This window comes from Centruroides sculpturatus, unplaced genomic scaffold, assembly GCF_000671375.1.
Source record: "Centruroides sculpturatus isolate CEXI.00-Female unplaced genomic scaffold, Cexi_2.0 scaffold1873, whole genome shotgun sequence".
Lineage (NCBI taxonomy): Eukaryota > Metazoa > Arthropoda > Arachnida > Scorpiones > Buthidae > Centruroides > Centruroides sculpturatus.
Window position 1 is genome coordinate 93,173 of NW_019386328.1, and position 17,187 is coordinate 110,359.

The 17,187-nt window shown below is 31.6% G+C and overlaps 2 protein-coding genes across 5 annotated transcripts in view; both read right to left on the reverse strand.

The window, feature by feature from the left end:
• LOC111614568 overlaps positions 1–7,804 on the reverse strand; it is a 22,789-nt gene extending 14,985 nt beyond the window's left edge. Inside the window, exons 1-3 of the mRNA XM_023355937.1 lie at positions 7,762–7,804; positions 7,420–7,426; positions 6,273–6,886 (exon numbers count right to left, since the gene is read on the reverse strand). Coding sequence (XP_023211705.1) covers positions 6,273–6,886; positions 7,420–7,426; positions 7,762–7,804 — 664 coding nt within the window. The remainder of the gene's footprint in view (positions 1–6,272; positions 6,887–7,419; positions 7,427–7,761) is intronic.
• Positions 7,805–8,746: 942 nt separating this feature from the next.
• On the reverse strand, positions 8,747–17,032 carry LOC111614569 (exonuclease 1-like). Of its 4 annotated transcripts, none has more exons than XM_023355939.1 (4): positions 16,908–17,032; positions 14,834–15,024; positions 11,294–11,387; positions 8,747–8,962 (listed from the first exon to the last, which is right to left on the reverse strand). In XM_023355939.1, exons 1-4 carry the CDS (start codon positions 16,938–16,940, stop codon positions 8,747–8,749), a joined length of 534 nt encoding a protein of 177 aa, XP_023211707.1. In that variant the 5' UTR covers positions 16,941–17,032. The 4 variants fall into 4 exon arrangements, with proteins under 4 accessions (XP_023211707.1, XP_023211709.1, XP_023211708.1 ...); XM_023355941.1 differs by having other exon boundaries at positions 16,991–17,028; XM_023355940.1 differs by having other exon boundaries at positions 16,918–17,017.
• Positions 17,033–17,187: the final 155 nt, after the last annotated feature.

Below are 17,187 nucleotides of genomic sequence, written 5' to 3' on the forward strand. Positions count from 1 at the left end.
TGTGACCTTTGGCTATTTCTCAAGCTGAAAATGCCGCTAAAAGGAACCCAAATTTAGTCGAGAGAAGACATCATGCGAAATGCGACGGACCGGCTGATAACCATTCCAAAAGATGCGTTCCAGCAGTGTTTCCAGCAATGGCAGGAACGCTGGGAGAAGGGTATACATTATCAAGGAGACTACTTTGAAGGGGATTAGGGTTTTGTACCTCAAAGTCAATAAATTTATTTTTGCCGACCAAAGGTCCGATACTTTTTGAACAGACCTTGTACATCATGCTTCAGAAGGCCATTATATTTAATACATGTCATATTGTAGGGTGTGGTTCCAAACTGCACCCTACAAATTTGAATTTAGAAAAATCATTCCTCTACTGGAATGTTCTACATTCAAAACTTTGAGATGTTGTTAATATTAGGAAGTGAGGTTCTTTTTAAAATGAAGTTGTTCTTAGAAACTCACTGATAGAAACTCGTTTAAGAGGTTGAAAACATTTCGGTGTTAAATATATTTTAGATGGTCAACAGAAAACATTTTTATTTGGTGCCATGTTCAAAATTATCATAAAAATATGCTAAATTCGGGACCAAAAAGAAATTTTCATTCAGAAATGTTTTTGTTTGCTTAAAAAGTCATCATCAGCTTGGAAATTTTCTACCATGTTTCCCCGAAAATAAGACCTAGCACAGTTTTGCTGAATTGCTAAATATAAGGCCTCCTCCCGAAAGTAAGACCTAGCAAAGTTTTTTTTTACTGGTAACGGTCATCGACAGATGGTTGAAAGTGGCTGTTGGCTTTTTGAAAGTACAGCCACTGATTGGCCAGCAGACAATCACGCCACACGGCATGATTTGCATAAGACTATGGCTTGGGAATCACAGATTTGTATAATGTTACGGCTAGTGATCGCTAATTGGTCCGCCGGGAATCACGCTACATCACATTTGCATAGTGCTATGGTTAAGTAAGCACTAATTGGTCATCGAGCCCAATGTCGATGCTATAAAAAGGTTAAGTTGAGTGGGAAGTCCACTCCAGCACGGGAACTTCAGTTTTATTTAGGTTCAGTTCGACACGACCAGATATACATCAAACTCATCTAAGTTCGACTTTGGAATTTTTTTGTTCAATAATAAATGTGAATTCTTCTTCATGGAAAAATAAGACATCCCCTGAAAATAAGACCTAGTGCATCTTTCAGAGCAAAAAAGCTCTTAAAGTGTTTCCCTGAAAATAAGACACTTTAAGAGCTTTAGAACAAATACAGGGTGGGTCAAAATTATGTGAACACTATTTGAGAGAAAGCATTTACTCAAAGTTTGCATTTATACAGAGTCTCAACCTAACCACCAGCACGATTAATGCACTCAAACTAACATTCAACAATACAATTTAATGCCAGAACACACTTTTCTGGGCGAATTGTTGGATATCACACCTTTTATTCTGTCCTTGAGGTCTCTCACTTTTGTACTATACATGCACTCCTTTATCATACCCATAACCAAAAGTTGCAGGGTGTGAGATCCAGAGATTGGGGAGGCCATAACAACAGTCTGTCACGACAAATCCAATGCTTTGGGAACATTTGATCAAGATAAGCATGAATAGAAAATGAAACAAAATTAAGATGTTTCATTAATAATGTTTAATTAAAAATTAAGATTGTTCACATAATTTTGACTCACGCTGTACATTAAAAAAAATCATGAGTAAGGTTAAAAAAGCTTGCTTCTTTTTAATGTATTTGTTCTAAATGCTTCAAACTTTCTGGGCTGATGATGTTCCTTTAAAAGAACTAAAACATTTCTGAATAAAATTTGTTTTTGGTTCCTGAATTTAACATTTTTTTCTAATTATTATTTTGGTTGATGCTTTTTTATTGCATTAATAATAAGACTAGCTTATATTTTGGTCCTAATTGTTTCCAAAAATAAAGATTTCAAAATTGCCAATAAGATATATGTGTATACATATACATAAATATACATATAAAATAGCACTTGTATATTTATCAAGCACAGTATGTGTTGAGGCCCCTTTGTTTACACCAGTGTTTCTCAACCTCGAACGAACCGTCGCCCCCTTCAACATAGTATCGCCCCCTTCAATAAAATCGTTACGTAGTATCGCCCCCTTAACTTCAAAATTCTGATGCCAGAAGCCAAGGCTAACGCCAAATTCGTACTACATTGAATAGACTAGTGACTAGTATAGTGTTATTTGTTTAATTATTGTATGATATAACGAATAAATTATCTAATTATTCTTAATATAATGTTTTACTGTATCGCCCAAAAAATTGTTTTTCGCCCCCCAAAATATAAATTGTTACTAATCGCCCCCTCAACATGGAAAAACGCCCACATGGGGGTGATATCGCCCCCGTTGAGAAACACTGGTTTACACCATCTGTCTTTTTCCCTTTGGGTTACACTAAAATTACAGCATACCATGCACTCTCTAGTATAGAAGTCAAATATATGACTTTAATGGAAAGGTCAAAGGAAGCTATATACCTCTGAAGGATCCTTTATGAAAGGGAAGCCAGTGACCTTGATAATCCTAAATTGTGAGAACTAGGAAGCTCAATATCTGGTGGAAAACCTTATATACCACATAAGACAAAACACATTGATGCAATGCATTGTTTTATTTGTCAAAAGAAAAGTGACCATCAAATACCTACTAATGAGTGAAATGTTGGCAGATATCTTTATGAAAGCTTTAATTGGAAAAAGGACTATTTCTATTGTCATGGAATTAGGCTTGCCTGATGAGAATAACTTCAATTTGAGAGGGGGGTTAGAGGTTCAAATCTTGTCATTGCCCTTTGTTTACATGTGTATATTTATGAGACCCCTTTGTTTAACCTTTTCTCTTTTTCCCTTTGATTTACACTAAGGACAACACTAGATTAACTGTGTAGTTTTATGTCTTGTGCCTTTGTTTGTTATATATATATCTTGAGTTAATAAAACAACAGTATGATAGCAGAACAACAATTTTTCTTTGTTCTTTTTTTTTTAAACAAGTAAAAAAAAAAAATAATAGTTGCCTCTATCAAACTGAGAACTCTTCAATTAAAAAAGTATGTTGCCTTCTGGTTGAAACTTCCTTTCTGCACATATTCACTTCAGAATTAAGATGTAATTATTTAAAAAATAAAATAAAAATTTTAACTAATATATTCATTGCCATAAAAATTAGCACACCAAGAAGGAGTTCTCGTATCACTGTTTAACTTGGTATGTGGATTATTCAAGCAGATATGGAAATGATTACAGTTATAGTGTGATGGCTTATTGCATAATGCCAGCAGCAGGCATTAAATTGCATCCCCCTTGGCCTGTAAAAATAAGCATGCAAAGGCATCCTGTTTACAGTTTACCTGTTGCAGAGAGATGCTGTATCACTAGAGATACCTTTACATCACAATCAAAGACCATATGAACAACTAACTGAGTTTGAGAGGATCATTAGATTGAGAGAAGCCAGATGGTCATCTCACTGAATAGCCCACCACCTAGGCTGTTCTGATAACACTGAGATGATGTCAGGACCTGTGGGATGAGAGAGAGTTTGCAGATACTGTGCCCAGGCTCAGGATGCCCTTGGCAGACCACTAGCCAAGAGGACTGCCTGGTCCTCCGAAAAGCATGCACACAGCCAACCATATTGGTGTCTGCCATCTGGACACAGGTGGTGTCATAATTACAGGCATGGGTGTCGGTTCTTTAAAAGTTGAAGTATGGAATTTTGTGAAAGCAAGACCCTGCTTTCACAAAATGGTGATGCATTGTTTAGTTAGAAAAATTTTGATACTTTGGAATATGTAAGGGTTCAATTGGTCAACATACAAGGAAAAAATTTGTTTTCATACAGAGAGCAAGTGCCTTAGCTTGCCTTGCATTAAATTACAAATAATTTTTTCAATATTCTGAGGTATGGAATTCCATATCTGCAAAAATGTGAGGTATGGCATCTTTCATACTCAACCAACCTTCCATAGTGGAAACGACACTCCTGATTACAGGTACATATGTCTGTTAATACCAGTTTGAGGCACCTGGGTGAAGAACATTTGGTATTGCAGTGGCTAATTACATGTGCTGTCCCTATTGACACCATTCACCATTGCCTCCATTTGGAATAGTGTCGCTCCTGACAAGATTAGACTGAAATGGAATTGAACCTGGTCATCTACAGTGGCAAATCTAGATTCAGTTTGGGCACTGACAATGACCATGTTCATGTCTGGAGGCCCTATAGTAAGTGCTTCATATTGGAGCAGCATATCACCTCCACGGCTGGTGTGATAGTCTGGGATGCCATCACATATAAGAGCCACTCACCTCTAGTAGTGATCCAAGGGACCATGACAGCCCAGCAGTATATTAGTGACATTTTGCAGCCACATATATTACCTCTCAAGGCAGAGCTCCCAAGAGCCATTTTCCAACAGGACAATGCTCAACCAAACAAAGGTATCACAGGACTGCCTCTGCCACATTTCTACACTTTCCTGGCCTGCCTGATCCCCTGATTTGTCACTAATCGAATGTGTCTGGGATCACCTGGGCTGCCAAGTTGGACAGCCTAGGAGTTTGGCCAAACTAGATGCTGTAGGACACCATAGCACACCTGTACAGTGTTTGACTGAAAAGTAATGTCAGTGAGTCGATTAGAAGACATTTATTGATCTGATTGGTACAATACATTAAAAGGTTTCAAAATAGGCTCCTCCTGCATCGATACATCACTTCCAGCAAGATTTCCAGGCATTGAAGGCATCACGGTAGGCCTTTTCCAAAATGTATTTTAGAGCCTTGGTACAAGCCTCTTTGACTTTGTCAACTGTCCCGAAATGATGTCCTTTCATGGGTGTTTTCAAGCGTGGGCATAAGAAGAAGTCGAGGGGAGCCACATCAGGACTGTAGGGCGGCTGGGGAACCATTTGCACCTTTGTATCGGCTAGGAAGCGAATCACAAGGAAGGCAGTGTGGGCCGGCATGTTGTCATGATAAAGTTTCCAATCGTCTGCAATGAACCTTTTGTTTGAGTCTCTTGAGCACTTCCATGTAGAATTTGGTGTTGACCATGAGTTTGTACCACAAGGTGTAACACCTTGTGGTACGAACTCATGGTGGATGAGCCCCTGATGCTGAAAAACACAATGAGCATTGTCTTAATCTTTGACTTGCTCATTCTGGTCTTCTTTGGGTGAGGGGATGCCGAGGTGTGCCACTTGGCACTTTGTCTTTTTGTTTCAGGGTTGTGCTCAAAGACCCAACACTCATCACTTGTGATGACATTGTCTAAAAAGTGGGGGGTCACTTTCACACAAGTCCAAAAGTTCCTGACACATTTCAACTTGGCGCGATTTTTGGTTGCCTGTTAACACTTTGGGCACCAGCTTTGTGCACACTTTTCTCATCTGCAGATTGTTTGTCACAATCTCGTGAATGGTACTTTTTGGAATGTTTAATGTCTGTGTCATTAAACAAACACTCAAACGATGGTCTGAGTTCAAGAGTTCAGTCACACACGTCACATTTTCGTCAGTAGTGGTCGTTGATGGCCTTCCAGCACGGGCTTCATCGCTGACATCTTCACGGCCTTCAACAAATGCCTTGTGCTACCAGTAGACTTGCCGTTCTGATAAACAATCATCGCCAAAGACCATCTTTATCATGGGAAAAGTTTCCACTGCAGACTTGTTACTGAGTTTCACACAAAACTTGATGGCAATCCTCTGCTCAATTGAGTGCTGCATTGCAGCTTGAACGGGAGATAAAAACAAGGTTCACGAAAATGCCTGTTCTTACTCTCTGGATGGTCGGAGGTGACTGAGTGACTGTGCATGTGTAACCTGACTCCTCCTTCCACCTATTGCTCTGAGTGCACTGCGACATGTATTCGCTTCACAGTAAAATCACTGACATTACTTTTTGGAAAACCCTGTATGCCTCTGTTCCCACCTGTATCACATTGTGTATATGTGGTCAAACAGGTAGTAGAACTTCCTTTCATTTGTAGTTTTTCCTGCAATAAATGATACTTTTGCTTTCAGCTTTCAATAAATGATACTTACCTACTTATATCACTTACACTCACACATGTACAATTTTGTTTGATTCCAACAACTCCTAGTTGGTGTGCTAATTTTTATGGCAATGAGTGTACCTAACTATTAATTAAAATCTAATATAATACAGAATGATCCAATTATCTTAAAACAATTATTAAATTTCATGAAATAATATACATACCATTTTTTGAGTTTATTGATTTCAACGGACTAGGCCTAATTTCAACTGTATCAGTTTTTGGAGAAACTATTTCATCTTGAAAGTTTCTATTTTCAGGACTGGACTGGAGTGAATTCTGAGAATTATTAACTGTCTGTGATAATGGTGATTCACATATATCAGAATCTTGAGTAAAAGAAAAAGTGTCAATACTACAATTGCTAAATGTCTGTGAAGAAACAGATGGACTGCTTGATATATCTGATTTTGAAGAATTGACTGCTTTTTCATCTTCTTTGCTTGCAATGTCAGTATCTTTAAGAATTTTAACTGTTTTAAAAGGTACTTGCAAAGAAGAACTACAAGGAATAATTTCATTTACATTGATATCATTATTCACATTTTTACATGTGTTCCACTTAAATTTAAAATTATTCATTTTTAACTCTTTATCAATGTTATCTTTAAATGAATTAATATTTTCTATAATAGATTCATTATGTAAATCTATTTTGTCAATTTTTGTTTTTGCTTTTGGAGTTGAAGTTGTCTGGTTATATTCTTTCTGAATTTCATCCAGCCACTCAACAGATTTATTTTTTGGTGAATCATTTTGATTTGAGGTGAAGAAAAACCTATAAGTTTAAAAAATATATAATAATATAAATAAATTTTATAAACTTATGTAATATAGTTAATATTAAATTATCAAATATACACTGAAAATCTACATTTTAATTTCAATTTGTGTATTTATGTTCAATAAATAAATTATAATGTAATGTAATTTTTTCTCTTTGATAATACAATGTATGCATTGATAAGAAGAAAAAAGTTATCAAAACAACAAAGTTATATAATTAGAATCTCCATAATCAAGATTTTTAATATACATAAATACATTCATACATGTATTAATATTAAATTGTAAGAATTCTGATAATTATGTTATATATAATAATATATACTGTATAGTGTATTTTATATGTATATATACACACTAAATACTTGAAAATATATTCAATATGCAAACTAATATATAACCAATTGAAAGAAGTTACAACTAGACAAAATAAATTTTGATACAGGATGAAAACTACCAATAAATGAATTGTATTATTAACAAATTCAAACATTCCAAATATTATCAAATTAACTACTATATTACCTGCTTTCTAATAAAATTAACTTTAACAAAATTAACAAAAAGTGGAATTTGGATTTTGTCCAAAGGTTTCACATAATTTTTGTCTGAGTCTTAATTTCTTTTTAAGGTATTTTTATAATTTATATACAATATAATCCACTTATTGTAATCACAGATATTGTTATCAGTCACTTAATATTATAAAAATTAGCAGGTCCCAAAACTCTACTATATTTTCACTTATTAAAACCAGAATTTTAATCATAGTTATCATTTTGTTTAGGTATATGGCTATTTTTAAGCAATCTTTTCCTTTTATTGGCCTTAAAGATTATGCATTACCAGTTATATATTATGAATTACTGTAATCACTCTTAACCATTGCTTCAACAATAACATTCATCATTTTAATTGTTATTTAACCTCAGTACAATAGTTTAAATTGCTAGTATTTCTTAGTTCAGTTATAAATGAATAGTAATTTATCCAGTATATAACAATAATAATAATTATAACAAAGTTATACATTTTTTAATCATTTTTAATATGTCTTTTTAATGACAAAGTCAACAAAACCAGAACTTCCACTAACTGTAATCTTATTTACTTACTCTGCTTAATTTTATTAATCAATTATTGGTAAGTNTGTAAATATTGTAAATTTTTTGTAAACATTGTGATGGTGATCCCTTCAGGAATAAATATTTAAATTTGTGATGGTGATTCCTGAAGGGAATCACCATCACAAATTTAAATATTTATTTTGCATTGTGATGGTTTTTATTTTGCATTGTAATAGATTTAGTTTGCATTGTGATGGCATTGTGGAATTGCATTGTGATGTGATTTATTTTGTGTGTTAAATCTTTATATTAAATTCACGGTTAATTTAATTCTAAAAAAAACAATGTTATGATAAAAATATGCAAAATTAACAAATAGTAAAAAAATTCAGTTAGAATTTAAATTTGTTAGTAAAAAATTCCTTGAAACCCATTGTTAAAACAACAGATTACAAATAATTTTTTAATTGAAACAACATAATTTCTGGTTCGCATCAAAAGCTTGTATATAGTTAATCAGGGCCTCATGCCCCTAAGGTTTCCATATCTGGTCTCAGCTTTCATCTATATAACTCTGTTCTCGAGATTAAAAAAAAAAACAGAGATGACAGTGGGAATTTATAGGTATACAATTTTTCAAATTGCAGCCCAATAATAAAATTAAGTATAATGAATACAAATATATATATATATATATAACAACTAGTTAAATAAAAGAACGATTTATACAAAAAATGAAATTTAATAAATACAATAGATTAAGATACACCAACATTAAAAAAAAATTACATACCTGAAGGAGATCTTTTCTTCTGTACATTTGCTGTTATTGGTTTCAAAATTCTTTTTACATCTATTGTAACTTGTTTTCCTTTAGTAGAAACTGCTGAACATACTATTCCTTCTTGATTACTAATTTTAGATATTTGATAGCTTGGACTCCAAATACTTTTCATTTTATCAATTCTACTATCCCAAGTAACATTTTTATTAACTTTAGACTAAAATTTAAAAAAATTTTTATATCAATAAATACGTAGATTACTTTCAATCATTATTCTAATAAGAATTTATAGTGTATTTGTTGTCACAATATTAATCTGAAATTTCTTCCTATTCTAATTTTTCAAAAATTTAAAACTTTTTAATTTTAACTGTATTAAAACTGAAATATACTGTATTTTCTGCTACATCTTTGTGAGCATTTTAACTTGCAAATATGTAAATTTTCTATTGATCAAGTTTACTTATTATAATGATATAAAATTTTAAACAAATTGTAAACAACCTTTAAAGTCTAGTAGTAAAAAGTTTTTAATAAAAAACTTTTGACAAACATTTTCAACCAAGGTCTGCCTCAGGTCTTTAAATTAATGAAGATTCCAAATTGGAATGCATAGAACAAATTTTTCAAAATATTATTTTTAAAAAGTGGAACAAAAACAATGCTATATAACAAAACTTAAACAGTGGTAAATATAAAATTTAACACACATATAAAAATTTATGATATAACTTAATACAAATTAATAAAACTTAATTTATGTCAACCCTCCATGGTTTCTTGTAAAAGAATTGCCATGCATATGAAATTGTTTTTCCATCCTTAAAGTTAATACATTTGCCAGTCAGGCCAGCCTTGTATATTTCCAAGGCTTCTAGGACCCTAATATGATCTGTTTGAAACAATTACCTTATTAGCATGGCATTTTGGAAATTGGCTCGCATCAGACTCAGTGGCGTAAGTGAACAGGACGGTGGTGTGCCTTTTGTTCAAAATGTCATAACAATGTTCTTGCACCTATTTTGTATTGAGCATTTAGTGAACCGAATGTACACTAAATCCCCTTGGAATATGTTGTCCCTCACAGGAATACTGTATATCCCTGGGAATCCGTGCACCTGGAGTTGGGGTTGCATGCTTGACTTCTGTTGGAAATCCCTTGGGTGTTGGAGATGTTGCACATGGCTTGTTGGTTAGAGTAGGTGTGGGATAAATTATTTATTAGGTCCCTTTTATACCTACATTTTATAGCTATGTCCTCAAAATGTTTTAGCTCTATTAAAGTGTCTTTCCAATTGGTATGGTATATATAGACCTGTTTTGTTAGTGCACAGAAGGCTGCCACTTTATACAAAAAAGGATCGACCAAGTTTGCCTGAATAAATAATGGTAAGTAGCAGGGTCTGTTTCTATGTGGCCCTTCTTAAAATGAATGTTAATATCTAAGAAATAAGTGCTATTACTACTTATCTGATCTAATTTAAGGGTTAGACGATATTGGTTATTGTTCATGCATTATAAAAAAACTGTTTACATCCTGCTCAGTTTTCCAGAGAATAAACAAATCATCAATGTATCTTTTGTATACAACAATGTACAATATGAACTCAGGTGTGACTTTTTCCTCCAACTGACACACAACCAACTCATACAGGTAACCCAAAATGAGGCAGCCCATGGGTACTCCTCATTTTTGTAAATATGTACGGTTATTAAATAGGAATACCAAGGAATAACACATTAGGTGTATGAGTTCTAAGATCTGTTTCGGTGAGCAGTTGTATCAATTCTGCTTAGTAAATGATCCCCAAGAGTAAAGAAGCATGGTTGCAGTTTTACCAAGGGGTATAAGGAAACTAAATCAAATACTGTAATATGTGCCCTATCCATTAACTCTACCCACCGTAAGATATCTATCAGGTTGGTAGAGTTCTTGATAATCTTTCAAATACATCGGAGCATCAAATGCTCCAATGTAATGTGTACCATGTTTTCTAGTAGCCAAGTCGGAGATCTTGCTTTATCCATAATATGTCTAAGGGAAGGCATCAGTTTATATGTTTTTGCAAAAACAAATAACTTAGGTATCTCTGGTGAAGCAACAACCATACAACCTGGATTATTCCAGTATTAAAATCCAGTCTTAATATCCAGTATTAAGAAGATAAATCTCCTTTCTACTGATTAAAATTATCTGATAAACTGACATAGGAAAAACATTGTCTGGCAATCCAAAAGGAAGTTAGATTTAGCCCTAGCCCTGATTAGGGTTAGTACTAGTTTTTTGTATAATCTAGCCAGCATAGCTTGTAGACTTTGGTCAAAATCAAAAACATTTGTCAAAAGTATTTTATTAAAAACTTTTTGTTACTGGACTTTAAAGGTTGTTTACAGTTTGTGAACCTAGTATTAAGAAGGTAATTTTATAAAATTTTAATTTATTTAATACTGTTGTATCTAGATCTTATCACTTTATCTAATAAAATAATATTAATTTTGGTAAATTATTTACATTTACTAATTATGTAAAATCTATAAAAAGACTTACCTGCTTGAGAGGATCAAAATCATCTATTACTTTCATGGTATTGACATTAATATTACCTAATGCTAATTGATATGCTAAATTATCTGGAAAATATCTGTTGTTAGTCAAGAAAATTTTATTTTTAAATATATCAGGCAGATTTAATAAATAAAACTAGTAATGCTGCTAATCAAATATATTTAATTTTCTTGAAGTTTTAAAGAATATAACTGCAACAAGACAGGGAGGTAATCTTTAAATAATTAGTTTTAATACAACTTAGTTTTACTTGACTAATTTTATTATGAGGCTGATTCAATAAATAATATTAGCAACATTGTTAAAGAAAAATAACATAGAATACAAGATTGAGACTAATAATATTGAAAATGTATATAGTAATGCAGCCCTGTATAAATATCTGTGAGAATCAAACAAGTTAAAGGCAAACAAAATGATGATGAGCTCATCAGCAGTCAGTCAGTATATGTCAACTTTCTGACCTGAGAGTGTGTCAACTTACACTTTCTTAGAGTTGATAGTGACACTTTATGACACCTTTCTCTTGACTTTTAGTCGCATCTAGGAAGTTTGCACCTTTGAATATGACAAAGTATGACTGATTTTAGTCAGTCATTGCCCATCCTTCCAGCTGTTTGGATAAGTGTTTGTGTGGATTTATAATTGTGTGCTTCATCTACATTGCTACTTGAGTACTATCTGATGCAATATACATCATCCAATTTTGAAGCTCTAAACATCAAGAACTGTTTTCCTGTGTCTTCCATCGTAGGATAGATTTGTCAGGATTCTTAAGGTATCAAAATTTGTAAACTCTCTCTCTCTCTCTCTCTGCAATGATAGCATACATAACCACAAATATTATGTCTTATTTACATGTGTAATGTATTGTACAAACTTTCATCCATCCAATTGTATTGTATTGTACAAACTTTCAACCATCCAATAAATGTTTAAATGCAGTAAATTGTGTTGAGTGACTTCTTCCAACTGCATCTCATCATTTCCTACTACATCCTCTTACCCCTAGTCTCACATATGAGATCGTGTTATTGCCATCCAGAAAAACACTCAAAAAACTTGAGTAGTTGGCATAACCTACTTGGTATCAGAAATTTCAGTGTGTAATCACATATATCTAGCAATAAGAAGGCTCTAAAGGTCGTACAAAACACCACATATCTGTCCCTGCCAGGTGGCATTTGCATCCATTACAGTTTACAGAATGGTATTGCCTATATCAACAGGCATCAGAATCAAACAGTGAGTTTTTATTTGATTGATTTTTGAAAGCCAAAAGCCTACTTACTGAGATCCATTGCAGGATGTATGTAAAATAAGGAGAGTCATGCATGTTGTTACAAACTTAAAAGTCAATATACATTTTAATCCAAGTTACAAAAAGCTTGGATTAAAAATCCTATGCAGTTTATTGTCTATGTTTATTCAACCTTTCTTGAACTTTTGAATCTGCATACAAGCTTTTTGCAGAGACATGCATGACTCTCTATATTGTGCATACATCCTGCAATGAATCCCACTAACTTGTAAGTGTAATGCCTTCAGCTGTCAAAACTGAATAACAGCCTTCTGATTAGTTCTGGTGCAGTTTGATGTGGTGACACCATTTTGTGAACTGCATAGTAAATGCAAATGCCACCTGGAAGAGTCAGATAGTGATACAGGACTGCCATTACTTTAAACTGTTCCAGTATTTTTAGTCTCAACCATCTATGCTGAGTTATTTTTCTTTAGCAGTACTACTAATCTTGTTTATTGAATCAGCCACACAATAAAAATAGTCAAGTAAATTCTATGTGCAGTAAACTAGAGCTTTTCTATAATAAGTTTCAAACTTATATTACAGTCAAGCAAAACTAAATTGTATTAAAACTAATTATTTAAAGATCACACACATAGCATAAATAATTTCTCTGTCATCTGTTGCAATTATATTCTTTAAAACTTCAAGAAAATTAAATATATTTGATTAAACACAATTATACAAGAATTTTAATTAAAAAAAATCCAATTTTTTATCTTATATAGCAAACTATGTTTATTACAATCATTTTGAGTAAACTTTAAACTAAAACAAAATGTGCTGATAACATTATGTACTGTACACTCAATCATTAATACAATACTAGTAAGATGTTTTAACAAACATAACTACATGCCAATAACCAGCAAAGAACAGATATATTTTAACAAAAGCAAATGTTTTCTTTTGTTTTAATCAGATATCATCAGGAAGAAAACATTTGTTTTCATTAAAATATATCTGTTTTTTGCTGATTATTGGTATATAGTTGTGTTTATTATGTAGAATAAATAAATAAAGCTACATTACAAGAAATTCTGTAATGTAGTCTTATTGCTTAATGATATAAACATTTTTTTAACAAATCTCATAACAGCCAGGAAAGTTATGCAACTTGTTGCTGAATTTTTATATAAGTGTATTTATTTACTTTAGATTTTTGATAAAATAATTATGGAAAGAGTTTCAATAATTATAACAAAAATAGTTCTTATATACATTCGTACATAAAACCTAATAAGAAGTTAAATTAGTTTATTAATTAAAATAATTGGCTTTCTAATTTTTCAATATTTTTATATTTTATAAAGTCTAATGTGAGGATTGACGGGTGATGTCCAGGCCCCACTGTGAGATTGTATTTAGGTGTTTTACTCTGATACCAGTGTAATGTTTCCGTTGGCGTTTTTCTCCGAGACCTGTGTGAAGCCCAAGTATCCCAGTGGAGTTTTATATGGTTTTTGAGCCTTCCTATTGCTGAATATAAGTGATTACACTCAGAAATTTCTGACACCAAGAAGGTTACACCTACTACAAGAGTTTTGAGCATTTTTATGGATGGCAATAAGTGGTCTCATATGTGAGACTAGGGGTAAGAGGATGGAATAGGAAATGACAAGATTCAGTTGGAAAGGAATCACTTGACACAATTTACTACACTTATTAGGCAGCACAAAAGTTTGTACAATATGTTACACAACTAAAGAAGATAGATTGTTCGCATTCATAGCAAAGAGAGTGAGACAGAGAAGAGAGAGAGAGTTCACAAATATTGGTACCTTATGAGTTTGAACTAGAAACTAGAAATTCCATGTTGGGGAGACAGGAGATAAGTTCTTGATGTTGATTAACAGTTCTGCAAAGTAGCAGCACACAAGCTGAAGGACAACGAGAAATCCAAAGGCACGAATGAAACTGCAGATGGTAATAGCACATAAGTCGTAAAGAAATGAAGAATGGATGGTGACTGAATAGAATCAGCAATTGCTCATTATATTAAAAGCAGCAAATATCTTAAAGGTGTCTAGAAATCAAAGGAAAGGTGTTACTTCCAACACTGAGAAAGCATAAGTTGAAACTTTCTCAGGTCAGAAAGTTGACATAGATTAGGTTTCTGATGAGGTCATCCTAGGGTTGTTTTCCTTTTTCTTGTTCAATTCTCACACTAAAGATTAAACTTTTATCTTACTGAAACAATATATAACTATAAAGGATACTCTCCAGCATAATGTAAATCTTTGAAATTAACATCACTAGGATAAGGATTTAATGGTTTTAATTTTCTTTCCAGTGGACAAAATATTAATTGATATAAAAATGTATTATTTGCTTTTATAAATAATTCTTTGTATTCTGATGTAATAGTTAAATTTGGCATTTTCAAGTAAGTTGGAAGTTTTGATAAAACCTAGAAAATAAAATTTTCTTTCATAATTAGAAAATATGTTTTATATTATAAATTTTTATATATTTTTAATAAAAAATAAATCAATGAAATATCGTTCATCATTTTAAGAATGTACTGTTTGTTAATAGAAAGTTTATATTAAAAAAGTAGAGAGCTAGATTTATTTTTGACTTAATATTTGAAACTCTTCAATATCTATTACATTGAAGGCAGTTTCAAGTAGGGATATCAAATCTTTGGCTTTTTAAATCTTCAGTTTTAAAATATGATTTTTGAAACTTTGAAGTTTTAAAAGTTTTAATGCCAACATTTTTGTCATAATAATTTATCGTTACTAGAAATGAATGAATTCAATTTATTATGAATTGATGATTATATTGAGAATTCTTAAAATTAAACTCATAAATATAGGCCAGAAATTTTAGAAACAAGCTTTTATTGAAATTCAGTTTAGAATTTCAAATATGTTTGATTATTAAACATTTTGGATTCTCTTTAAAATAAAAAGTTAAGTATACAAAGTATTAAAATGATGAGGAGACAATAAATTTTTTAGTTTTGTTGAAATGTTACAACAAATTCAGAAAACCCTTTCACTGTTGGTCAATATAGGTTTGATGATTTTGTGTGCTAAGTAAAGTTTCTCTATATTTTCACTATGTTTTTGTACCAACACTGACATATTAATTTCTTCTCCTTTGAAATTTATTTTTAATATTGTTTAAATATTAATTAAAAATTTTGTAACTTCAGCTCACTTTTTCCTAAAAGTTTGAAACCTAAAAATGCAAAAAATTTTTTAAGGTGTGAAGTTTTGATTGATATCCCTAGTAAACCAAATGACAGCCTTAATTAAACAAGCTATTTTATGCTACAATTAAAAATTAGAAATAAAGTAATTTGGTATTAGAGGTAGTAGATGTCAGGTGCCATCTCTTATCAAAATTAATAATTATAATAATTTAGAACAATCTGGAAGAAAAGAATCAGCCCAAGATGGAAGTCAAAACCTAGAACCTCCACTTATCATGTGGTGTGTTGTTCAGTTATGCCACCCGGATCTCTAAGCACGTCTTTGCTTCCAGACACAGTTCCCTACAAATGATATCCCTAGTTTCAAATATTACATCAAATTATTAAAACATTAATTATGTTTTTAGTAATTTCTTCATTCTACTTTTAACATAGCATTTATTAAATAATAATTTATAATTTTCTAAAATTACATTAATATATATTATGGATTAACTTTAATTGTTAAATTTTATATTTTGAAAAAAGTAATTATAGCATACAAAAGAAAACTGAAAAAAGTTCATAAAAAAAACTATTGCAGAACTGGAGGAAGTGTCAAAAACTAAAATTCACAACTTAAACTACCATGATGCAGACATTATCAGCCATATAAAGGGCTTTTTATGAAGTCTGACTTGTTCAAGCTTTTAATGTATTATTACTACAATTTAATATTCATTATTAGTTTTATTTTTAATTTTTTATCCTTTGAATTTAAATTTTGTGTGTTCTAATTTGTACTTTAAATTTCTTTTATGTTCTTTTTCATTCAAAGTTTTGTAAGTTTGATAACTCAACAACTTATCAAATTAGGTCAGTAATGTTTTTGTTTATTAAAATTTGTTGATGGAGTTTACTTAAGGTGTGAATTTTATTTTTTTGAAAATATCTATTATATTACATATGAGAAACAAAGAAAAAATTTTCTCAGGATAAAAGCATACTTTAAAACAATGTAAGTATATAGTAATAGCAAAAATTCAGTTGTAGCAAAAACTTATATTTCTTAGAATTTAGTTAGAAAAAGCAATTAATAATAAAATATATAAAAGAATACATTAAAATCAATTTAAAATAATGGAACATACTAATAAATACCAGTACATATAACAATAATACATCCAAAACCTTTAAATTTCCAGTACGAAATGAATAAAGTCACTGAACTAACATTTTCGATCTCTAACCAAGATCTTCATCAGGTTCGTTGTCATTCTAAAAATGGAATATTGAGAATATAGAACGTTTTCGAATACAAAAAATTAAATCTTCTCTAGTATGTAATAAAGAGCAAATATTTTGAGTTAATTAAGTAGACAGAAGTCTTCCATAATAATAATGTGGACCCTCTTCCAAGAAATAATATAT